Source organism: Cyprinus carpio, chromosome A3, assembly GCF_018340385.1.
Source record: "Cyprinus carpio isolate SPL01 chromosome A3, ASM1834038v1, whole genome shotgun sequence".
Taxonomy (NCBI): Eukaryota; Metazoa; Chordata; class Actinopteri; order Cypriniformes; family Cyprinidae; genus Cyprinus; species Cyprinus carpio.
This window is the reverse complement of record NC_056574.1, coordinates 25,757,293-25,782,220: the sequence shown is the minus strand read 5'-3', so window position 1 is coordinate 25,782,220 and position 24,928 is coordinate 25,757,293. Positions and strand designations below refer to the sequence as shown.

General features: G+C 37.9%; 2 protein-coding genes across 5 annotated transcripts; both read left to right on the top strand.

Annotated features, from left to right (window-relative positions):
• The first annotated feature begins 521 nt into the window (after positions 1–521).
• LOC109053703 (ATPase family AAA domain-containing protein 5-like) lies at positions 522–19,460 on the top strand. Of its 4 annotated transcripts, none has more exons than XM_042726219.1 (24): positions 522–682; positions 829–868; positions 1,114–1,188; positions 1,280–2,925; positions 3,008–3,086; positions 3,289–3,444; positions 3,551–3,680; positions 3,827–3,890; positions 4,009–4,190; positions 4,272–4,420; positions 4,620–4,773; positions 4,924–5,262; positions 6,011–6,107; positions 6,234–6,316; positions 7,059–7,189; positions 7,292–7,463; positions 7,552–7,728; positions 8,014–8,250; positions 8,323–8,387; positions 8,481–8,661; positions 8,762–8,919; positions 10,296–11,155; positions 18,106–18,264; positions 18,857–19,460. In XM_042726219.1, exons 3-24 carry the CDS (start codon positions 1,138–1,140, stop codon positions 18,933–18,935), a joined length of 5,349 nt encoding a protein of 1,782 aa, XP_042582153.1. In that variant the 5' UTR covers positions 522–682; positions 829–868; positions 1,114–1,137; the 3' UTR covers positions 18,936–19,460. The 4 variants fall into 4 exon arrangements, with proteins under 4 accessions (XP_042582153.1, XP_042582147.1, XP_042582130.1 ...); XM_042726213.1 differs by having other exon boundaries at positions 522–687; XM_042726196.1 differs by having other exon boundaries at positions 522–759; positions 854–868.
• A 150-nt stretch (positions 19,461–19,610) lies between these two features.
• LOC109084543 (arf-GAP with dual PH domain-containing protein 2-like) lies at positions 19,611–24,693 on the top strand. The gene is made up of 11 exons (XM_019099219.2): positions 19,611–19,992; positions 20,542–20,672; positions 20,832–20,923; positions 21,406–21,488; positions 21,626–21,735; positions 22,012–22,161; positions 22,335–22,418; positions 23,105–23,167; positions 23,550–23,627; positions 23,775–24,003; positions 24,096–24,693. The coding sequence occupies exons 1-11, from the start codon at positions 19,905–19,907 to the stop codon at positions 24,122–24,124; spliced, it is 1,137 nt and encodes a 378-aa protein (XP_018954764.1). The 5' UTR covers positions 19,611–19,904; the 3' UTR covers positions 24,125–24,693.
• Positions 24,694–24,928: the final 235 nt, after the last annotated feature.

The window sequence follows — 24,928 nt, the reverse complement described above, 5'->3', positions numbered from 1 at the left end:
TTTTTTTTTTTTTTTGCCACACTGTTTGTTAGCCACGCGCACTTTATGTACTGCCTTATGTTGTACTCTTTCACATCGGGATGTACCTGTGCAATCTGGGTAACAATGTTTTTACGTAATTTAGGTTTTTGGTTTTTATACTAAGGATAATGTAAAATTATGGTATTTCGGGAAGGTTTATGGCGCAAGAGGCTATGACAATCTGAATTACAGACAAGTGTTAATTAACAAAACTGAATATTACATGGCATTTTATAGTGTTGAATTTTTTTTTTTATGTTTTAGTTTAATAACTTCGAATAATTTAATTATAATTGTGCACACATACCAGACATAGCATTAAAGCATTGACAAAAGTGGCTGAATCACAAAAGACAGAAGTGTTAATAACAAAAGAGTCGTTTGGGAGCCGAAAGAGCCGGTTCTTTTTGCTGAGCTGAGCCAAATGATCCGAATCCCTAAAAAGAGCCGGAATTCCCATCACTAGTTTGAAAAAGCGCTTTTTCCTGTTTCGGAGTGTATGACGATACGGGCTGTGATTGGCCGAGCCGGCGCGGCGAAAGAGCTCCTTGATATTTGGCGCCATTTGTCGAAAACAATTCACTACACACTAAAACCTACATTATTAGTGAATATGCGCTCTCAGCATTAGATTCAAAAGCACTTCTGGTTACATTACCACGTAAGGTGGGGTTGGAGATCGGTTATTATCACATGTTATGTTTGTTTTTGGAGTGTGTATCGTTGTTTGGGAAATGTGTAAGTAGGCTTACTGTTTACGTAAACTCGTTGTTCTCATATTTTATGCACTGTACATTGTATATTTAGAGTATGTATCAACGTATCCCTCAAGGAAGGAGAAGAACCGGTGAGTGTCTGAAATGTTTATGCGTCTAATACAAACACATAACGTTAGTTGACAGGTAAACATTTAATATGTGCGATTATGGAGACCTCATTCATTCATTCATTCAGAGTTGCACTGTAACTGTAACATGCGAATGTTCGTGTTGTAAATATTTCTCAATGATCTTTGAACAGAATGTGGCTTTGTTGTGTGTTTGCGTTTAAACTCGTCTAAAGCTCTTGGTTTTGTCTGTTAAATCTGTACAGATCTTTAGTTTTGGGGGTGAAACGATGGCTGGAGCCGTGGCTGTGGCGTCTGTCATGGAGGATTTTGAGGGTCAGGTATGTTTAATAAAAAGCCGGTATGCTGATTTGGCAAAGTATTGACATTGAATGATTTTCAGCTGTTGACAATATTGCTCTGTTTCTCCAGCCGTGTAAGAAATTGAGGAAGGATGGTGATGCACCGTCTGTCAGAACTATTACTAACTACTTTATGCCCAAGCCGGTGGAGAAACCCTTCTCACCACCACGGTCTAATAACATTATGGACTACTTTAAGAGGACCTCGCCTGCACAAGAAATAAAAAGCTGCCCTCTAGTAGCTGAAGAAAACTCCCAGCAACCTTCAAAGCAAGCAAGTAATGAAATCCCTGGTAAACCTGTAAGAGGACAGGGGCAGAAGCGAACCAGGAAGGACAAAGACAGCAAGAAGTCCAAAGAGGAGGATGCACAGGTGGTCACAGATGATGTTGTCTTAATAGAAAGTCCCAGTGAATCGGCTGTAAAGGAAATCAATACTGTTGTCCTTCCAGCTCTGAACGCTGATAAAGAATCTGATGTGAGGAACAATGCCACTGAGGCTGATCCAGATGTCCTGACGATTACGAATTCTGCAGAAAGTTCTGAACAAAAATCCTCGTTAAAACAAAGCAGGAGGAAAGACTGTGCAAACAGAAAATCTGCTGTGAGGAGAAACCGAAAGGCACATGTTGGCTGTGAAGAGACTAAGGAATGTGATGCCGATGCCCAAGAGTCTGTATGCGAGACTAAATTGGAGGAAAGTGCAGATAAGAAAAGCAGCACCATCACGATCTCATTTAAAGACTTCCTGCAGAATCAAAGTCAAGAGCAGGAAGAGAGCAATGTGATTCCCGAGACTGACACCGCTGTCACATCGAGTGAAGGCAACCTCTGTAATGATCAGAGTGTTTCTGCAGTCGGTCCTCTACAGGTGTCACCCCGAACTCTCACGATTCAAGCTGAGGTGCATCCCATTTCCCCTGATCATCACGAGTCTGTCACAGTTGCCAAGGAGTTAAAAGTCGCATCTATTTTTAGTAGAAATAAAAGAAGTCAATTAAAAGAGGACAAAAGTTTGTCTGATCCTATCCCAGAGGTTAAACCGGACGTATTGCCTGACTTCAAAAGGAAGTCTAACGTTGTTCTTCTTGAGGAAGATCTGGAACTTGATGTGGTGGAGTCCAGCCCCAATCCTAAAAGCACTGAGGCGGAGAGAAAGCAGTTTATGAATGCCTTTAAGCAGCCTAGTCTTGATGGTTTTAAAAGCAAAACAAACAAGGGTCAGAGCAAGCAGAACCACGTTCACGAGAACGTCCCGGAGGCAGCAGACAAAGAACATGAAAAATCTCCCGAGAACAAAACTGAAGTGACCAGCTCGGAGCAGCATGAGGAACAGAAGAGCTGTCCTGGTGACAAAAAGAAGCGAGTTAGGAAATCCGGGAAGAAGGGGCAAGCTAAGAAAGCTGAGGATGCACAAGCCGCAACTCCAAAACCTGAAGAACCTCCCAGAGAGATCGGCAATGAGAGTAGCCCAGCTGATAATGACAAGGCTGTCAGAGAGCTGAGGAGGTCGACCAGAGAGCTTTCACGTAGACAGTCAGCCGCTGTGCTGAATACCACACCACACAAGAAAGAGAGGCAAGAGGACACAGTAAAAGATGATGAGACCCAAAATACACCCTCTCTGGCCTCTACCCCAAAAGCTCAAAGGCCCAAAAGGGGCATTTATAGATCTAAGATGCTCTGCCCACCAGACATGAAAGGCAGCCCTATCAGGTGAGATTCACTTTTTCATTTCCTACTTTAATTGTTTCTTGTAAACTACATGAGACAATAAATCATCAATTTTATTCAATAGGATGAGAATCACCAAAGTATTTCTGTCCTCTGCTACAAAATCTGGTGATTTTGAAATATCAAGTCCTCTCTCAACGCAGGTAACTAACATTTATGATTTATGTATGTTATAAAAAACATTTTTTTCCAAAATACTTTGTGTAATTGTTTGTGTAAGTGTTGTGTATGTAAGTGTTTTTATGTCGTCATTTTATAACAAATCTAAATGAAATTATATTTTATTAATAAAAATAAATGTTTTTTAAAAATGGAAGATTACTCACAAGAATTCTTATTTGTTAGGAATTAAATGCAGTTAAAAAAAGAAAACAGGCTAGGAAGCTGGTGCAGAAAGCCAAAGCTCTTCAGCAAAGTAAAAAAGACACTAATAAGGAGAAAGCCGCTGTACGACGTTCTACAAGAAGCAAAGAGTCTGCCATAAATTACTGTGAAGATGAGGTAAGATAGTGGATGTGTTAGAAGTGAACTGGTGTAAATGTTTTATGCTTACAGGAACTGCACAAGTTATTCTTTCATTTATATAATTTATATGTCATTTGTTTAGGATTCTGTAGTGTTTTTGGAGGACCGGAAAAGCACTCCAGTCACCTCACAGGAAAGTGACGAAAGCCAGAAAAAGCTTCGTAGTTTGAATGAAGTTTTGGGTAAAAATAAAACATCCAAGACTCCTGCAGGTATGTTACACTGACACAAATGGTTAAAACTAAGTCAAAACCTGCTTTAATATTGTATTTAATAATGAATTAATTTCATTTTTGTGCCAACATGGAAATTGCATTCAAGTCATTAAAAAATGCATTGATGTCTACATCTTTTTCAGCTTCTAAAATGGATAAAAAAGCTCAGAGACCGTCGGTTGTCATCTCCATTTTTGACGACAGCAGGTATTGCGCTAATAATTACAGACAGTAATTGAATTGGAAATTGCTCGTTATTTCTTTCACTTCCTCATCAGTGTTAAATTCTAATAAATACCTGTCCCCACAAACTCAACCTTGTCAGTCGAGAGGCATCAGAGAACTCACAAGATGATGAACAGTTCAGATCAAAGAGAGAGTTTCTGAAGAGCGGCCTTCCGGAGTCCTTCAAGAAGCAGATCGCTAAGACAGCAGCCAATCGAGAGGCATACAGCCAGGCCTGTGCTTCCTTCCAGACAGTGGTTCATATCCAGCAGAGGGCTGCAGGTAAGCTGACAGATGTTGTCTAGGTTGTGTTCTCTATTTGTGTGTATTTGAAACTAATGTGCTAATTTCTGTCCATGTCAGATTGTTGTGTTTGGAACCTCCAGTGGCCTACGAATCCCTTCCTGAGTTGTTTGAAGGAGTCATATAACTTACCATCTGTACCACTGATGTCTTTGGAGAAGTCTTTAGGTTATACTACAGTTCCTGCTAAAAGAGCCTTTTGCCACCAGGTTGGTAATCTTTAGTGAAAATTGTTAGATTTATGTGTTTTGCATATTTTTTTTTATTTTTTTTTATTCAATACATTACCATTCAAAAGTTTGGGATCTGTAAAATTAATTTTTTTTTCTGAATGAAATTAATGATTTTATTCAGTAAGAATGCATTAAATTGATCAAAAGGAAGTAACCTGTTTTTTTTTTCATCTAGATGTCCTGTTGTCGAAGACCTGAGTTTTCTGAGCCAATCAGGCAGCATCTTTTGGAGGAGGTGAGAATTTCCAATCCCTCCTTCCCTCATCAACGCTTTTTTACGCGGTTTGTTAAGAGACGTGAGGACTACATCCTCCAGGCCTCTGCTTCAGGTGACTGGAAAATACAATTAAACTCAATTTTTTGTTGTGCTTGCAGTAAGATATTATTCCTAGGCAGAAATGCATTCATAATGAGACATGTATTCCAGAATGATTGATAGATTGTTTGCATATTTCTTTGATTTATATGATTATCTGTAGAACCTGAAGTTGAGTCTAAGGTGTCCTGCTCTGCTGGAGCATCTGATGGCGTTGGAAGGAAAAGGAAGCGTGCGGATGAAGGAGGGACAACAGGCAAAGTGGGTAAAAAACCAAAGTCCAGTCACACAGAAGGGGATGTGATAGTGATTGAAGAAGGTCCACCTTCAGGAGTTCAGGCAGCACAGAATGTCCCGTCTGGCAGAAGTCGAAGAGGTCGATCACTGAGACTAAAGCAGAAAGAAGAGGCCAAGCCGGCAGAGTTGATCTCACCTGTGGGAAACCAGAGTGATGCTCTCATTATAATGGATTCCCCTGTCCCAGAAAGTTCAAGCACAGGAGGTGAAAATTAAATGCCTTTTAACACAATCTTTTCACACTCTGAAAACTTTTCTTCCTCTTAAAGCCTGCTTGATTTTTTTTTTTTACTTTACAGTAATTTATTAGCATTAGCTGTACAACAAACATGAATTTACAATGAACAAGAGTACAAAAGTTTGGGGTTTTTGAAAGGCTGCATTTATTTGAATGAAAATACAGTAAAAATCTATTATTACAATAAAATATTACAATTTAAAATGTTTTCTATTTTAATATATTCTAAAATGTAATTTATTCCTCTGGCCAAGCTGAATTTTCAGCATCATTCCGCCAGTCTTCAGTCACCTGATCCTTCAGAAATCACTCTAATATGATGATTTGCTGTTCAACAAACATTGCATATTATTACCAATATTGAAAACGGATGTGCTGTTTAATATTTTTGTGGAGACCTTGATGTGTTTTCTAGGATTCTTTGATGAATAGAACATTCAAAAGAACAATATTTGTAATAGATTTTTTTTGTAACATTATAGAAGTCTTAATCAAATGAATGCATCCTTGCTGAATAAAACTATTAATTTATTTAAAAGAAAATCTTGCTGACCCCAAACTTTTGAAAGGTAGTGTATTTATAATATGGTTGGTAGTCCATTATACCTCATGAGTTGAACCTAAGGTGTTATGAAATAATGTTTCTTAAACTTGTTTGCACTACATGTTTTTTTATTTTTTGTTTTGTAATGTGGTTAATCGTTTTCATTTCTAGATCGAGTGAAAGAGGATGTGCTTTGGACAGAGAAATATCAGCCGCAGCACTCCAGTGAAGTAATTGGGAATATGGAGTCTGTCCGGAGGCTACACAGGTTATTATGCTGTCTAGTTTAAACAAAGATTGTGAAAGATCCCATTCACTAATCGACATGTCAGTAAAGAATATTCTTTTTTTTCTGTTAAATTTCTTCATATTTCATTTTGTTCATTACTGTTAGCTGGCTGAAAGAGTGGAAATTGAGAGCTGACCAGGAAGAGAAGAGGAAACAGCAGGAAAAGAACCAAGAGGAGGACAGTAATGGTATTTAAAGACACTAAATGGCACAGTACTTGCTAGGGGTGGGCGATATGACCAAAATCTTATTTCACGGTATGAGAGAGTTTATTTCACAATAACGATTTATATCTTGATATAACTCTTTTTTTTGTTGTTGTTGTTATTTTATTAGGTTTATTTAGCATGAAGTAAGAAATTTTACATAAATTGAATGAAGTGTATAAATAAAACACTGCATAGTCTTCACTGTATCAATCAAACATGAACTGATTCTTTTTAAAGATCCAAAGGTGATTCAGTGAAGTGCAGTGAGTGATTAACATTAATAATGACAGACAGCAGCAGGTAAATAAGGCTGCTGTCCCTTTAAGACCAACTGCACGGATCCAATATACATCCGGTTTTCACATGACTGTTTATGTTTATTTAACACTTAACTGACTGGTTACGTGAATACTCCACACAGTAGGCATTTTGACGTAATTGTGTGCGTTTTTGACCATTCAAGCACGAAAAAGATCTGTTTTTGCAATCAAATGCAGTCGAGAGGGGCTTTCAGTGCACCCGCTTCGGCTGTGTGTCAGTCAGCGCGAGCAGTGGATTGAGTTCTTTTTCACTGCTTATTGCGCATAATAACTTTATTAAACATCATGCAAGTCCCAACTTTGTGATTGCATGTTGTTTTAGAGAGGTGCTCCCGGCCCTAGTGCTAGCTGTTTTGCTTGCCATACTCAAAAATCATTGTCTCAACTTTATTTCTATCCAGACTCCTGGCTCATAGGAGAAGGCCTGGATGACACAGAAGATCATTTGGGTAACACTCTTCTTATTACTGGACCCACTGGAGTTGGCAAGACTGCTGCAGTCTATGCCTGTGCACAAGAACTTGGGTTCAAGGTGTGGTTTATTTTTCAATTCACTTAACTATTTTGGGATTGTGTACTAGTGCCGTTGCAAAAAGGAAAGTATTTCTGCCAACACTGTTGGTGTTCTTTCTCAGTATTTGAGGTGAATTCCTCGTCTCAAAGGAGTGGTCGTCAGATCTTATCCCAGCTGAAGGAAGCCACTCAGTCCCACCAGGTGGACATCCAGGGTGTCAACGCTCAAAAACCATCATACTTCAGCAATTATAGCAGCAACAGCACCACCATCAAAGCCGGCACCTCTCCCAGTATGAATTGTTTTTTTCCTTGATTACAGAACAATTTATACTGTGCATGAATTTTTGTTTGAGTTCTCAGTATCTTTTCCAATCACAGGGAAGTTGAACTCCCCCAGAAGGGTTGTATCATCGCCCAGGAAGCCTCCACTGTCCCCTCGAATTGCTTCATCCAGAAGAGGAGGATTGGCTCCGACATCTCTAGCCAATTTCTTCAAAGCAGGTGGCAGGCCCACTGGCAAAGATGCAAACAGTCAAGACAAGAAAACGCAACCTGGTACAAAATAGTTTTCATGCTTCACGTTTGAGACCTTTCTATGGCATTTCTTGTTTTCTTTCTACATGCTAATTTAGTACTCAAGTAACATTTCCTATTATTATCAATGCTGAAAAATGTTGTTCTGTATAAAGTTTTTGTCTCTTTTCCCCACTGTATTCTATGATAAATATAATTCTTTAGATGAACAGTATTGATGAACATGTATTTATTTATTTTATGTAGGAAATTGTTTTCAAGTTTCATGTTTGAGACCTTTATATGCCATTTCTTGTTTTCTTTTAGTCTTAAAAGCAGTTCGGAAAAAGTCTGCCGAAGCAAAAGAGGCTGACAGCAAAGAGTGCCCCAGTGGGACATCAGCGGGCACCAAGATCTCCGCTGAAGACCAGGACAAGAGGACTGCCACATCCCTCATCTTATTTGAGGAGGTGGACATCATATTTGATGATGACTCTGGATTTTTGGCTGCAATTAAAAACTTCATGTCTACAACTAAGAGACCAGTTATTCTAACAACCAGTGGTGAGTAAAGTTTGCAGCGTACAGAAAGTGTGTGATATCTGAATGAGTCATCATGGGACTTTTTTTGCACAGATTCAAACTTTGGTGCTACATTTGATGGGTGCTTTGAGGAAATCAATTTCAAATCTCCTTCAGTGGTAAGTATACTTAACTTATTTTCTACTTTGCCAGAAAAAAGTTTCTCTTGTGTTGTATCTGGTTGTGACCATCAACACTTTGGACTTTTCCAGGCGGATGTGTCCAGTTATCTCCAGCTGCTGTGTCTGGCAGAAAACATGAGAACAGACACCAAGGATCTGTCCTGTCTGCTGGACTGGAACAGGTGTGATGTTCGTCAAAGCCTCCTGCACCTGCAGTTCTGGGCCTGCAGTGGAGGCGGACAGCAGGTGCATCGGCCTTCGCCTTCCTCAGGTAAAGATATAATTGACTGGAAAAAGTTAACTGAGAACTCTTGGTTGTATATCACAATATGTGAATATACTTAACAAAAACTACTTGTTTCACACTGTAGAGCTCCAAGGGGACGTCAAGAGTGACATTTACCATCAGTCTGTCAAAGCTCAGGATGTAAATGAGCATGAAATACCACCCTGCCACACTGCGTGCACAGAGTGTTTGCTGGGGATCCCAAATATGCAAACAGAAAATATTGCAGATTTGCTGCTAAAGGTGAGTGGTTATCTCCTAAAATATAAAAGCCACTAATGTTATTCATTTTTTTTTTTTTTTTAAAGAAATGATTACTTCTATTCAGCAGGGATTCATTAAATCAAACAGAACCGTAAAAATGTTTGTAATGTTACAAAGGATTTCTATTTCAAATAAATGCCGTTTTGAACTTTTGCTTTTCAAAGTATTCTGAAAAAAAAAAATGAATCATTTTCCACAAAAATATTAAACGGTTTTCAAAACTAATAGTGTTATAAAATGTTTCTTGAGCACCAAATCAGAAGGATGTGTCACTGAAGACTGAAGTAATGGGCATAACAGAAGTGAATTACATTTTTAAATATATTAAAATAGAATTTTACATTGTAATAGTATTCCACAATATGACTATTTTTACTGTATTTTTGATCAAATATATGCAGCCTTGTTGAGCATAAGAGACTTCTTTCAAAAACATTAAAAAATGTACGAACAAGCTGTTCCTTCATTGAAATGGGACATTAGAAATTAATCAGTCGAGGTGTGGGAGCACTGTGGTGAGGGAAATTAATTTAATTATTTGACATACACACATACATACATACATATATATATATATATATATATATGTATGTATATGTATATATATATATATATATATATATATATATATATATATATATATTACAGTTAAAGCCCATAGAGAGTCCAGTATTCTCAATGAAGCCCAGGAGTCAAATTTGAAGTTCAGGTGACCTGTTTTACCGAATACAGAGAAAATGAGTAAGAGTAACCAGCCTCAGACTAACTTACAATACAGAAACTAGGGCTGGGCGATATAGCAAGAAAATTTATCCGAATATAAATATTGGGATCATATCATTTGGTAGATAATTATTGATTTTTAAAAAAAAAAAATTTATAACCTTTCTTAAACAGTGCAGTAGAAAAAAGATTTAAATGTAACCACAGTACTGTATGTTTAATTTACCCAATTTAATAAGGTAAACACCATCTTATTTTAGATTTAACAATCAAACACAAAATAAAATTGAAACAAATATCTCATTTCTTATATTTTATATGCAGTTTTTGCATTTTTAAAATCAACTGATATTACTTTTTTTTTTTTTTTCTTCGTCGCAGGCACAGCACTCATTTCAGCATGTTTGTTTGTCTGCTTGTCACTCATAACGCACCTTTAAATGAAAAAAGCGTGAAACTGTCGTGTTCTATATATAACTTTTATTCTATTGTTATCAATGATGGTGTGCCATCGAGGAATACCAATACAGTTTTATCGCCCAGGCCTAACAGAAACAGCAGCTGAAAAAAACAAAACAAAACTAATATTGGTACAGAAATTTGTTCCTGATCGATCTGTTTATATCTTACAGCATGAGTCTTCAGTGCTAGACAGGATTAAGTGCTCGGATCTTCTCTCAGAGGTCCATAGAAGGGGAGGGAATCTTCTCTACTCAAATATGGAGAGTCTGCTTCCTCTGCCAACTCGTCTTTTACCACAGTCCACACTCAAATCACAAGCAACACCAAACCCACAGTCCCATCCTGAGCAAGTTCCTCAGACAGTGAGGTTGGAAGTTTTGGAAGAGCCCTCTGAAGACGGTAGTCCTCTTAAAGTGTCCTCCAGAATGAAGGGGCGGAAAAAGTTGGGCATGAACAATAAAGACGTTTTTCAGTCTGATTCGGAGTCAGAGGATGACTTCCTCTCACTGCCAAAAAGCAGCCGAGACCCTGCTCAAAGCACTAATTTGGGACCAGCTAATCTGTCCGTGAATGTGTCCGAAGCTGCGCCGATGAAACCAAGGCGTATTATGTTATCTGAAGCTGAAAGGAAGAAGAGCAAGCCAGTAATGCAGTGCCTAAGCAGTTTAGCAGAGTATATGGACCACATGTCCTTCCTGGACTCCTCACTGCGCTGCCAGCCTTTGCAAACGGAGGGCTCCTGCAGATCACAGGACTTTGGCTGGACTGGTGCAGAGGTCAAGAGTGGAATGACTGATGACATTCGGTTAGAGTGTGTCAGCCAAGTAAATGGTGTGAATGTCAATGAAATCCATGCTGCATTGGGGCACTTGAGTTTTAAGAAGTGCAAGGCTGTTGTCTCCGAAGCCTGGGACAGAGCACAGCAACTGGAGGAGGAGATCAGAAGAGAGGCAGAGGAGGAGCTCACCCTCCCTGTGGCTCCACACAAAGATGGCTTCAGCCTCGCTCAAACTACACCTTGTGACCCAAGGTGAGATTTCAGTTGCTCTATTTTTTTTTCTTTTATTTATACCCCATATAATCCAACCTTTTCATATTTATGCACCTATATAATAATACAGTGTAATAAGCAATATTAACCTACCTTTTTGCATTTGCACAAAAATTATATTTTTTTTAAGCTAACGAAGTTTATATTTTTAATTATTTAATATATATATATATATATATATATATATATATATATACACATATACATATACACACACACACATACACACATATATATATATATATACAGTCGTGGCCAAAAGTTTTGAGAATTACATAAATATTAGTTTTCAAAAAGTTTGCTGCTAAACTGCTTTTAGATCTTTGTTTCAGTTGTTTCTGTGATGTACTGAAATATAATTACAAGCACTTCATACGTTTCAAAGGCTTTTATCGACAATTACATGACATTTATGCAACGAGTCAGTATTTGCAGTGTTGGCCCTTCTTTTTTCAGGACCTCTGCAATTCGACTGGGCATGCTCTCAATCAACTTCTGGGCCAAATCCTGACTGATAGCAACCCATTCTTTCATAATAACTTCTTGGAGTTTGTCAGAATTAGTGGGTTTTTGTTTGTCCACCCGCCTCTTGAGGATTGACCGCAAGTTCTCAATGGGATTAAGATCTGGGGAGTTTCCAGGCCATGGACCCAAAATTTCAACATTCTGGTCCCAGAGCCACTTAGTTATCACTTTTGCCTTATGTCACGGTGTGCCATCATGCTGGAAAATGCATTGTTCGTCACCAAACTGTTGTTGGGTTATTGGAAGAAGTTGCTGTTGGAGGGTGTTTTGGTACCATTCTTTATTCATGGCTGTGTTTTTGGGCAGAATTGTGAGTGAGCCCACTCCCTTGGATGAGAAGCAACCCCACACATGAATGGTGTCAGGACGCTTTACTGTTGGCATGACACAGGACTGATGGTAGCGCTCACCTTTTCTTCTAGCACAAGCCTTTTTCCAGATGCCCCAAACAATCGGAAAGGGGCTTCATCGGAGAATATGACTTTGCCCCAGTCCTCAGCAGTCCATTCACTATACTTTCTGCAGAAGATCAATCTGTCCCTGATGTTTTTTTTTGGAGAGAAGTGGCTTCTTTGCTGCCCTTCTTGACACCAGGTCATCTTCCAAAAGTCTTCGCCTCACTGTGCGTGCAGATGCGCTCACACCTGCCTGCTGCCATTCCTGAGCAAGCTCTGCACTGGTGGCACTCCGATCCCGCAGCTGAATCCTCTTTAGGAGACGATCCTGGCGCTTGCTGGACTTTCTTGGACGCCCTGAAGCCTTCTTTAAAATAATTGAACCTCTTTCCTTGAAGTTCTTGATGAACCTATAAATTGTTGATTTAGGTGCAATCTTAGTAGCCACAATATCCTTGCCTGTGAAGCCATTTTTATGCAACGCAATGATGGCTGCACGCGTTTCTTTGCAGGTCACCATGGTTAACAATGGAAGAACAATGATTTCAGGCATCACCCTCCTTTTAACAAGTCTGCCATTCTAACCCAATCAGCCTGACATAATGATCTCCAGCCTTGTGCTCGTCAACATTCTCACCTGAGTTAACATGATAACTGAAATGATCTCAGCAGGTCCTTTAATGACAGCAATGAAATGCAGTGGAAAGGTTTTTTTGGGATTAAGTTAATTTTCATGGCAAAGAAGGACTATGCAATTCATCTGATCACTCTTCATAACATTCTGGAGTATATGCAAATTGCTATTATAAAAACTTAAGCAGCAACTTTCCCAATTTCCAATATTTATGTAATTCTCAAAACTTTTGGCCACGACTGTATATATATATACATATACTTTTGGCCACGACTGTATATATATATATAGTTAAAAACACCACTATTAATATACTGCTATAGACACACACATATACAGTCAGGTCCATAAATATTAGGACATCGACACAATTCTAATCGTTTTGGCTCTATACACCACCACAATGGATTTGAAATGAAACAAACAAGATGTGCTATAACTGTAGACTTTTAGTTTTAATTTGAGGGTATTTACATCTAAATCAGGTGAACGGTGTAGGAATTACAACAGTTTGTATATGTGCCTCCCACTTTTTAAGGGACCAAAAGTAATGGGACAATTGGCTGCTCAGCTGTTCCATGGCCAGGTGTGTGTTATTCCCTCATTATCCCATTTACAAGGAGCAGATAAAAGGTCCAGAGTTCATTTCAAATGTGCTATTTGCATTTGGAATCTGTTGCTGTCAACTCTCAATATGAGATCCAAAGAGCTGTCACTATCAGTGAAGCAAGCCATCATTAGGCTGAAAAAAAAAAAAAAAACCCATCAGAGAGATAGCAAAAACATTCGGTGTGGCCAAATCAACTGTTTGGAACATTCTTAAAAAGAAAGAACGCACCAGTGAGCTCAGCAACACCAAAAGACCCGGAAGACCATGGAAAACAACTGTGGTGGATGACCGAAGAATTCTTTCTCTGGTGAAGAAAACACCCTTTACAACAGTTGGCCAGATCAAGAACACTCTCCAGGAGGTAGGTGTATGTGTGTCAAAGTCAACAATCAAGAGAAGACTTCACCAGAGTGAATACAGAGGGTTCACCACAAGATGTAAACCATTGGTGAGCCTCAAAAACAGGAAGGCCAGATTAGAGTTTGCCAAACAACATCTAAAAAAGCCTTCACAGTTCTGGAACAACATCCTATGGACAGATGAGACAAAGATCAACTTGTAACAGAGTGATGGGAAGAGAAGAATATGGAGAAGGAAAGGAACTGCTCATGATCCAAAGCATACCACCTCATCAGTGAAGCATGGTGGTGGTAGTGTCATGGCGTGGGCATGTATGGCTGCGAATCGAACTGGTTCTCTTGTATTTATTGATGATGTGACTGTTGACAAAAGCAGCAGGATGAATTCTGAAGTGTTTCGGGCAATATTATCTGCTCATATTCAGCCAAATGCTTCAGAACTCATTGGACGTCGCTTCACAGTGCAGATGGACAATGACCCGAAAACTGCGAAAGCAACCAAAGAGTTTTTTAAGGGAAAGAAGTGGAATGTTATGCAATGGCCAAGTCAATCACCTGAACTGAATCCGATTGAGCATGCATTTCACTTGCTGAAGACAAAACTGAAGGGAAAATGCCCCAAGAACAAGCAGGAACTGAAGACAATAGCAGTAGAGGCCTGGCAGAGCATCACCAGGGATGAACCCCAGCGTCTGGTGATGTCTATGCGTTCCAGACTTCAGTCTGTAATTGACTGCAAAGGATTTGCAACCAAGTATTAAAAAGTGAAAGTTTGATTTATGATTGTTAATCTGTCCCATTACTTTTGGTCCCTTAAAAAGTGGGAGGCACATATACAAACTGTTGTAATTCCTACACCGTTCACCTGATTTGGATGTAAATACCCTCAAATTAAAGCCGAAAGTCTACAGTTAAAGCACATCTTGTTTGTTTCATTTCAAATCCATTGTGGTGGTGTATAGAGCCAAAATGATTAGAATTGTGTCGATGTCCCAATATTTATGGACCTGACTGTGTGTGTACATATATATATATATATATATATATATATAATATACACACACACACACACATATATACATATATACACACACGCACATACAGTCGTGGCCAAAAGTTTTGAGAATTACATTAATATTGGAAAAGTTGCTGCTTAAGTTTTTATAATAGCAATTTGCATATACTCCAGAATGTTATGAAGAGTGATCAGATGAATTGCATAGTCCTTCTTTGCCATGAAAATTAACTTAATCCCAAAAAAACCTTTCCTGCCCAAACCTTTCCTGCCCAATTCTGCCCAAAAACACAGCCATGAATAAAGAATGGTACCAAAACACCCTCCAACAGCAACTTCTTCCAACAATCCAACAACAGTTTGGTGAAGAACAATGCATTTTCCAGCACGATGGAGCACCGTGCCATAAGGCAAAAGTGATAACTAAGTGGCTCGGGGACCAGAATGTTGAAATTTTGGGTCCATGGCCTGGAAACTCCCCAGATCTTAATCCCATTGAGAACTTGTGGTCAATCCTCAAGAGGCGGGTGGACTAACAAAAACCCACTAATTCTGACAAACTCCAAGAAGTTATTATGAAAGAATGGGTTGCTATCAGTCAGTATTTGGCCCAGAAGTTGATTGAGGGCATGGTGAGTCGAATTGCAGAGGTCCTGAAAAAGAAGGGCCAACACTGCAAATACTGACTCTTTGCATAAATGTCATGTAATTGTCGATAAAAGCCTTTGAAACGTATGAAGTGCTTGTAATTATATTTCAGTACATCACAGAAACAACTGAAACAAAGATCTAAAAGCAGTTTAGCAGCAAACTTTTTGAAAACTAATATTTATGTAATTCTCAAAACTTTTGGCCACGACTGTATACATATACACACACACATATACATATATATATACACACACACACACACATATATACATATATATATATACACACACACACACACACAGACATACAGTGGTGTGAAAAATTGTTGGCCCCCTTCCTGATTTCTTATTTTTTTTTGGCATGTTTGTCACACTTTAATGTTTCAGATCATCAAACAAATTTAAATATTAGTCAAAAATAAATGAAGTAAGTAAAAAATGCATTTTTTTTTTGAATGTTTTTTTTTTTTATTGAGGGAAAAATCCAAAACTACATGGCCCTGTGTGAAGAAGTGTTTGCCCCCCTGTTAAAACTGTGGTTTATCACACCTGAGTTCAATTTCTCTAGCCACACCCAGGCATGATTACTGCCACACCTGTTTGCAATCAAGAAATCAAGAAAAATCGCAATCAAGTGAAGTAGACAAAAGATCCTCAAAAGCTAGACATCATTCCGAGATCCAAAGAAATTCAGAAACAAATGAGAAAGAAAGTAATTGAGATCTATCAGTCTGGAAAAGGTTATAAAGCCATTTCTAAAGCTTTGGGACTCCAGCGAATCACAGTGAGAGCCATTATTCACAAATGACAAAACATGGAACAGTGGAGAACCTTCCCAGGAGTGTCCCACTGACCAAAATTACCCCAAGAGCACAGCGACGACTCATCCAAGAGGTCACAAAAGACCCCACAACAACATCCAAAGAACTGCAGGCCTCACTTGCCTCAGTTAAGGTCAGTGTTCATGACTCCACCATAAGAAAGAGACTGGGCAAAAATGGTCTGCATGGCAGAGTTCCAAGACGAAAACTGCTGCTGAGCAAAAAGAACATAAAGACTCATCTCAGTTTTGCCAGAAAACATCTTGATGATCCCCAAGACTTTTGGGAAAATACTCTGTGGACTGATTAGACAAAAGTTGAACTTTTTGAAGGTGTGTGTCCCATTACGTCTGCCGTAAAAGTAACACCACATTTCAGAAAAAGAACATCATACCAACAGTAAAATATGGTGGTGGTAGTGTGATGGTCTGGGGCTGTTTTGCTGCTTCAGGACCGGGAAGACTTGCTGTGATAAATGGAAACATGAATTCTGCTGTTTACCAAAAAATCCTGAAGGAGAATCTCCGGCCATCTATTCGTGACCTCAAGCTGACGCGAACTTGGGTTCTGCAGCAGGACAATGATCCAAAACACACCAGCAAGTCCACCTCTGAATGGCTGAAGAAAAACAAAATGAAGACATTGGAGTGGCTTAGTCAAAGTCCTGACCTGAATTCTATTGAAATGCTGTGGCATGACCTTAAAAAGGTGGTTCATCCTCGAAAACCCTCCAGTGTGGCTGAATTACAACGGTTCTGCATAGATGAGTGGACCAAAATTCCTCCACAGCGCTGTAACTGACTCAGTGCAAGTTATCGTAAATGTTTGATCGCAGTTGTTGCTGCTAAGGGTGGCCCAACCAGTTATTAGGTTTAGGGGGCAAACACTTTTTCACATAGGGTCATGTAGTTTTGGATTTTGTTTTCCCTTAATAATAAAAACCTTCATTTAAAAACTGCATGTTGTGTTCACTTGTGTTGTCTTTTACTAATATTTAAATTTGTTTGATGAGCTGAAACATTAACGTGTGACAAACATGCAAAAAAATAAGAAATCAGGAAGGGGGCCAACAATTTTTCACACCACTATATATAGTATGCATGCATAATTATTATGCAAGTTGATATTCTGGTCATATTTTTTTCCCAAGCACATTTTTACCAATTCCAAACCACATCAATCTCAATTACTATTATTAATTTTGCATTTAATCATTTATAAATGATATATAATTGTTAAGAAGGGCTGAGAGTGAAAAATGCCTTATACTCAGGTGTGCATAATTAAGCAGGTTTTCTTTTATGGGTAAAATGAGCCAAAAAAGAGATTTATTTCGCACTGAAAAGTAAAAAAAAAAAAAAATGTGCATGAAAAATATTAAGAACTAATGTAATACATAAATTGCAACGTTAAATCATGACCACTGGACAGCGAAATTCTCCTTAACAATTATACATCACTTATAAATGATTAAATACAAAAATAATAGTAGTTATTAAGATTGGTGTGGTTTGGAATAGGCAAAATGTGGCAACATTATCAACGTGCATTATTATGCACACACTGTATGTATGTGTACATGTATTGCATGCTACAAACAATCTTTGAATCAGAAATTTACAAAGGGTTAAATCAGACGTGCTATTAAAATGTTTTAAACCGGTGTTCTTAAACCTGCACGTTCAAGACAAGGAACACGAAACTAGTGTAATAAATATTTGGAAAACTAAAAAGTGCTCTTTTTATGTCACTAGCAAAATCCTTGCAAATATAAAACCAAATTTTCAATTATATCCATTACCCATCCATAGTCTCATTGTTTTAGATTATACTGTCGTCTCTTCGTCCTGTGTGGTGGTGGTTTAAACACAACATAGTGTAAAATAAAACGTAATCTTGTGCTCTCTTTGTTTGGTACAGGGTGATGGAGAGGAGAAGTGAGGTGATGAAGTTGGTGCTCTCTTCCAGATCAGCTGGAACGCTTGGAAACCAGGCAGCTGCCGCTCTGGACTACCTCCCCTCTCTACGTACCATCTGTAGGTCAGAGAGACTGAAGGAGCAGGGAAAGATCAAACGCAGGTGAGAGTCCAGAGGACCATCCTATATTAATGTATTAATATGATCGAGCTGTTCCTGCATCTGAAAAGGCCGTTAGGGCTTGATCAGTTAAGAAGTGTGGGAACTCTGTGGCAAGCAAAATAAATTGAATCATTTGATATTGGTTCAAATGTACACTCTTGACCACTTATGAGCCTGAAATGTTCATTGCACACACTATATTTACATTAGACAAATAAGTCACAACAAAAACAACTGTCAATAATTTCATAAACATTGCATGTCATAAATGTGTTCAGTACCTGATGCGTGTTTTTTTTGCTGTGTTGTTGTCAAGTGAAAATGCAAATGCAACTTGGTCACAGTTCGTGGGTCTAAAAAAAGCAAAATGCAGTGGAGGGACAGGATGTGGCTTTTGCAAAGCTGAAATATGTGGTCACAAATTAAATGATAATGTTTTATTCTTATTCATGTCATTATGAGTCTTTTGCATTTTGTCACCATCTGGTTTGTTCGAAATGAACACATTCACCAGTGCCAAAACTAATTTAAAGATATATGTTTAACATAAAATAATCATAGTGTTGTGTTTTTGGCTTTTTCCCTTGTACAGGTTCTTGCACTATTTGGATGGTATACACTTCAGTCTTCCTAAAGGCACAGTGGAGTTCCTGGCTTCCGAGTTCCCTTAAATTACACACATTTTTAGGCAGCCTCTTAAGGGCTGCTGGTAATATGCATTTGTACAGTAATATATATATACTCAGATGGATTGTGGTTTTATGTTATGTGACAGCACATATTTGTACTGAGGTTTTAAGTTAGCTGTTTTTATGAAGATCATTTGTTTTGTCATTTGTTTTGTCATGCATCTTCCGAAATGTTTTATGAAGTAATAAATTTGGATTTGCTATTTGCCAGCAAACATGTTTTCCTCAAAATATGTATGTAAATTGCAAGAACTCTAAACATGATGGTGCTATTTGAATTTTTGTAGTTTGTGTATGATTTTTATTTATTTTTCCTAACGCTTAAAATGAATCACCTTTACATGATGTGAGAAGGCACATTGAACAGACCTTGTTTGTACGTGAAACCTCATGTCATGGAGCGCGCTTTTCACTTCCACATCTCCTAAATGGTTTGGTTTTATTCCGCTTGAATCTAGGAAGATAACTGTACACCTGTTAAACCAGTAAATGAAACATTTAGTTCTGTGTGTGACTGGAGTATATTAACTAGCATGCAAAAATACGTGGGATGCCAGTCTTGATAATCTCATGGTTTGTTTGGTACAAGAGTAATATTACATTTGATATTTTAATCGTATTAAGCACAAGAACTGTCCACAATGAGTTGGTGTTTGGTGTTGCTCCTAATTATAGTGTAGCCTAATTGATGTTAAAGTGATTATTTAATAATTACATTTTAGGTTTGTTTTCTCACGGAAGTGAACACGAAGGGGTTTTTTTTCTTAGTGATTAAATGCTTGCGGAAGACTTCGCTGGTTAGTGCAGCCGCAGCTTTTCAGCGCGCACGAGCGCATTGAGCTAAGAATCTGTCACTGAATGAGCGTCAAGTGAAACCGCGCCCGACACGCGCTTAATAACAGATAACAGAGGTGAAACTAATGCCTATGTGGTTTTAGAAGCATTTCGCCTATGGCAAATCGGGAAAAGAACAAAAAGACACTTCTAGAGTTGGCGAAGTTGTCACAGAATTGCTGCTGTGCTGACTGTGGAGCTGCAGGTAAGAACAGAGCAGAGTCACCGCCGCTTTAAACTGCTGAATTCACAGCTTTCTGTTGTTTAATTGGCATTCTCTGGCTTAATATCCTGACACCCTGTTTATCATAGTTTAAAGTTACAGCTCTGTAGGTATTCGTATAGTAGCAGTGAGTAAACAGCTTCTCATTGTCATGGTTCGGTCACTGAAACTATGGCTTCAGTAAAATTGGCATTTGTTATGAAACCGGTAACATTTTAGCTGAAATTTATTTTGAAATGTTTGTCAAAGGTGGTTTAGCGGGGCTTACACGCATTATAAACCATGCATTTAAATTTTCATGCTTTTCTATAGTTGTATAGAGATATAATTGTAGCTATCAACATATATAACATTCAACTTTTCTAACACTGTAAAAATTTGATTCATTTTCTAGCTGATGATAGAATCCAAAAATGATGTATTTGTAAAACAGTCCCTATTTTCATGATTTTTCCTAAAATTACTGGACATGTCCTGTTTTTCCCTGGGTTATTACATGTTTGTGTGTTTGTTTGACTCTTGTTATGTGAGATCCAGACTGGGCTTCATGCACACTGGGAATCTTTGTGTGTCTAAACTGCTCTGGAACTCATCGCAATCTTCCTTCAGTAAGTCGTATCAAGTCTATACGCTTAGACTTCTGGGATGATGAGCTTGTGCAGGTATGTGAACAGAATATTCAAATGATAAGATGTTTGTTATTACATGTTAGTTTGTGTATGGTCACTCTTTTAATTTTGAGAATGTAGTGGTTTCAGTAGGTCACGAATGTGAACCCTAACACTGTTGCGTTTCCTTTCAATGCATTTTTTGGGTGAGAATTCATGAAGTCCAATGGAAACCGTGCTGCCAAAAACTTCTATGAGAAATTTGTGCCAGTCTTTTATTATCAGCCTCAACCAGACGATTGCGAGTAAGTAGTCCAACCTCTTCTGCTGACTGAAGAGTCAAGCGAAAGCATACAGTAATTTAAAACTGAAACCCATGCTTACTAATTTATCATCATAATGTGAAGTTTTGGGAAGTTAAAAAAATATATCTATATATATCTATATATATAGCTGATCAAGCAAACATCTTCCCAGCAAAAAAAAAAAAAGCTGTGTACTATTGTTGGTCACAGTAAGAGGAACTACTGATTCATCTAAAAGGGGTTTCTGGTAATGAAGTCCAGCCTTTTGATTCTGTCAGCTGTACTTTCAATTCTTAATATGCTGCACTGAACTTGCATTTGTTTAATATATGGTCATATTCAGCTAAACTAGTAAAATCTGCTTTGTTATTATAAAATAGTACGTGCACGTTCAGACTATAATATGTAATGTATGTAATTTACACATCAATTATTTCCAGCATGTAGTTCAACAAAATGCATTCCATGTACATTGTATATAGGGTCCTCAGAGAACAATGGATTCGAGCCAAATACGAAAGAATGGAGTTTGCAGAGAAAAATAGAGATAGACCTTACACAGCAGGTAAACCATTTCAGTTCCCAGAAGTTTTCTTTTAATCTTTGTTCTTTAAAGGTTTATTTACATCATTCTGTTTCATCTCTGCTGATATTAAGGATGATAACACTAATCTTTCAACAAAATCGTTTGCCTTGCTCTAGATGTCTATGAGGGCATGCTGTGGAAGAAAGGAAAAGATAACGGACAGTTTCTCGAGAGGAAGTTTGTTCTTTCAGTGCACGATTTTACCCTCAAATACTACAAGGAGGATGTGAGAACTTTTTTGTTGAGCAATGACGTTTGCACATCATCAAGAAAGAAATATTATATTTTACTGAAGGCATTTGTTGTAAAATGCAGTGCAGACTGCGAATAACAAAATGAGATTTCAGTACATCAAAGCTAATAGTATGCATTAATCATCACAATTCAACACAATTCTAGCTGTACTTTTAAATATTTTAACTTTGATTGAAAAATAATAGAATCTAATGATGTATTAGGTGCACAAATGAGCTATTCGTTAAACAATATCTGTGCTTTTCAGGAATCTAAGGGACCAAAGGCTACTATTTCTGTGAAGGACCTGAATGCAACCTTCCAGCCTGAGAAGATAGGACATGCTCACGGCCTTCAGATCACCTACTGTGTGGATAATCACACCAGAAACCTTTTTGTTTACCACAAAAATGGACAGGTGAACATCTGGAATTTTGTCTTTTTTCCTACTTTATTCCCAAGAATTGTGCAACTGTAGTGCAGATTTCAAAGTTTTCTTCTGTCCTTTCTGTTTTTCCTCCTCAGGTTGAACCAGTTTCAAAGGCAGCTTGACCACTAAATAGTATTTGCTCTGTATTTTGTCCATTTTAGGAGATTGTCAATTGGTTTAATGCCATTAGAGCTATTCGCCTTGCCTACCTGAAAACAGCCTTTCCTACAGCTAGCAATGAAGAGGTAAGTACATTTTGTAAACAAGATTTTTGACTTACTAGACTACAATGTGCCACCTCAGTGCTTTCAATTTGCTTTACGTAGCTTTTGAATATCTTATAAATGTGTAGTTTTCTCCTGTCATAATTGCGTTAACATTGCCACATAAAAGGGAAATAATGCCTGCAAGTTCCCCCTTTTCCAAGTGATTTTACTTCCTAAAACCATTACCAGCTTGAGGCCCGTCTTCCTTTCCACTTCACAACATGAATGATCGTCAAACAAACACCCTACACCACAATGTTAACCGGACACGGAAACGTGGTTTTGTTTTTTCGTGAATTGATACATCCCTAAACAAGAAATGTGCAGCTAACAGAACGCTCTGTGTGTCTTGTAATTCACTAGTTTAATTCACTGTAGATATAAACTTAATTTGGGTTAATGACATTTGTGCTACATATTCATCTGGATCAGCTCTGTAGTGTTAGCATTACACAAAAGAGTTTCACTTTGTATAAATGATATAAAACAATACAATAATGATGATATAAAAATAATAATAATTATAATTATGTAAACACAGAGGTTTACTGCTGGAAATATGATTGAAATTTAATCTAAAAATAACCAAAAATAACCCTTTTTTCTTTGATTAACAATGTATTCATTGTTTTGATTCTAAACTCTTTTATCAATTTTGTCTTAAGCTAATACCGTGGATAACCAGAAACTATTTGAAAGAGGGTTACATGGAGAAGACTGGCCCACTGGTAAGAGTTTTTTTCCCCAGATGGTTCTCTCTATGTTGATTCTTTGCATATTTTAAAATCTAGATTTTCCAGTTTAGCAACTTGTTTGTATTTGGTCTTTAAAATTGCACAAGCATTTAAGGATAAATCAGGCTATTCTTGTAAAACACCTCTTAAACATCTCTTTACACATTCACAAACAATAATACACCATTTCATGTTGAACCACTGTGTCCATTTTTTTTATATTTCCATCATCTGTATAGTTCTGCATATGCTATTCTATTGTAACTATAATTTATATGAAAAAAAATTGTACTACACTTATGTGACAGATGTTAAAATTCTGAATTTTAAAATGAATTTAAAAGTAATTTGATATATGTTTGTGTATGTTGAACAGCAGCGAGAGCCATTCAAGAAAAGATGGTTTATTTTGGATTCCCTGGACAGGAAACTACTCTATTTTAAAACACAGTTGGTATGAATGGTTTTTCCCTACTGTGTCAATGTTTTTTTATTTCAGCAAAACTTGAAACACATAAGTGTCTAATGAATTTTAAAGCATTTCTGCTACGTGAAATTGTCGAGGGAGTAGTATGAATTTTCTTTTCTTTTTGTCCTAAAGGATGCCATTGAGCTTGGGGTAGTTTTCATTGGCCCAGAGAATCATGGCTATTCAGTGAGGGAGTGTGTCCCTAAAGGGACGAGAGGCAACAAATGGAAGTGTGGGGTAATTGTGGAGACGCCAGATCGGCAGTTCGTCTTCATGTGCGAGCAGGAGCGCGATCAGAGAGAGTGGGTGGAGGCCCTGAAAACCATCATCTCCAAACCCATGATGCCGCAAGATTACACCAGTAAGATTATAACACCTCTTAATCAGACGTGCTGATTAAATATTACAAAACATAAATGAGGTGTTACAAAATAACACTCTGCCTCTTTTCAGCCGAAGCCAATATTCGTAGACGGAGGTGAAAACGATGACTGGATGGGACAATAAGCTCAGACTCTGTCACTAAATCTATTTAAAATGAACCCTGACATTTGAGTCCCAGAACTGATTTACTCAAAGGGAACTGTGAAAGAATGTAATTTTTTCGGGCATTGTTTCTAACCAGCAGTTTAAAAAAATTCTCACTTGGTGCATTTTGGGATGTGAAACCAATCTGAGAAGACTGCAGTAGGTCAGATGAGGATAGACTGACTGGTTGAGCTCTCTAAGGAGCACAAAGAATATGACTGCGTCTGAAGTTGGATAAGATCTGGGCTCTCAATACAAGTAGAGATCCTGAAACAAGCCCTGAGCAAGACGAGGATCTCGTCTTAGTGAGAACTGAGTTAGATTCACATGTAACTGTGAATCCACATGCAGGAGCTCAAAGACCAAATAGAAACTAAAAATTAAGGAATTACGGTTGTACAGAAATGGAGACATGCAAATGACAAGTGTGCGATGAAAATGCTAATCATAGAACACCTGGGGTTCATAAACTGACATTTGGCCGGATTTTATTTTCTGAATAATAATCAATGAACAAAGCTGACTTCTTTTGATGTTCACAATTCTTCAGATTTGTTTATATTAGAATCTATTTTCAAACCACATATTCCATTAATAGTTTTTAATACCCATATCTTCTGTTGTACTTTTTGTTGCTAGCATGGTGCATGTCATTTTCTTCTTGACTGATAACTTTAGCATTATGTTGATATTGCTACATTATATTATATTATTGGACAATTTGAAGTTTGGCAGGCTGGGAAACCATCTTAAAGGGG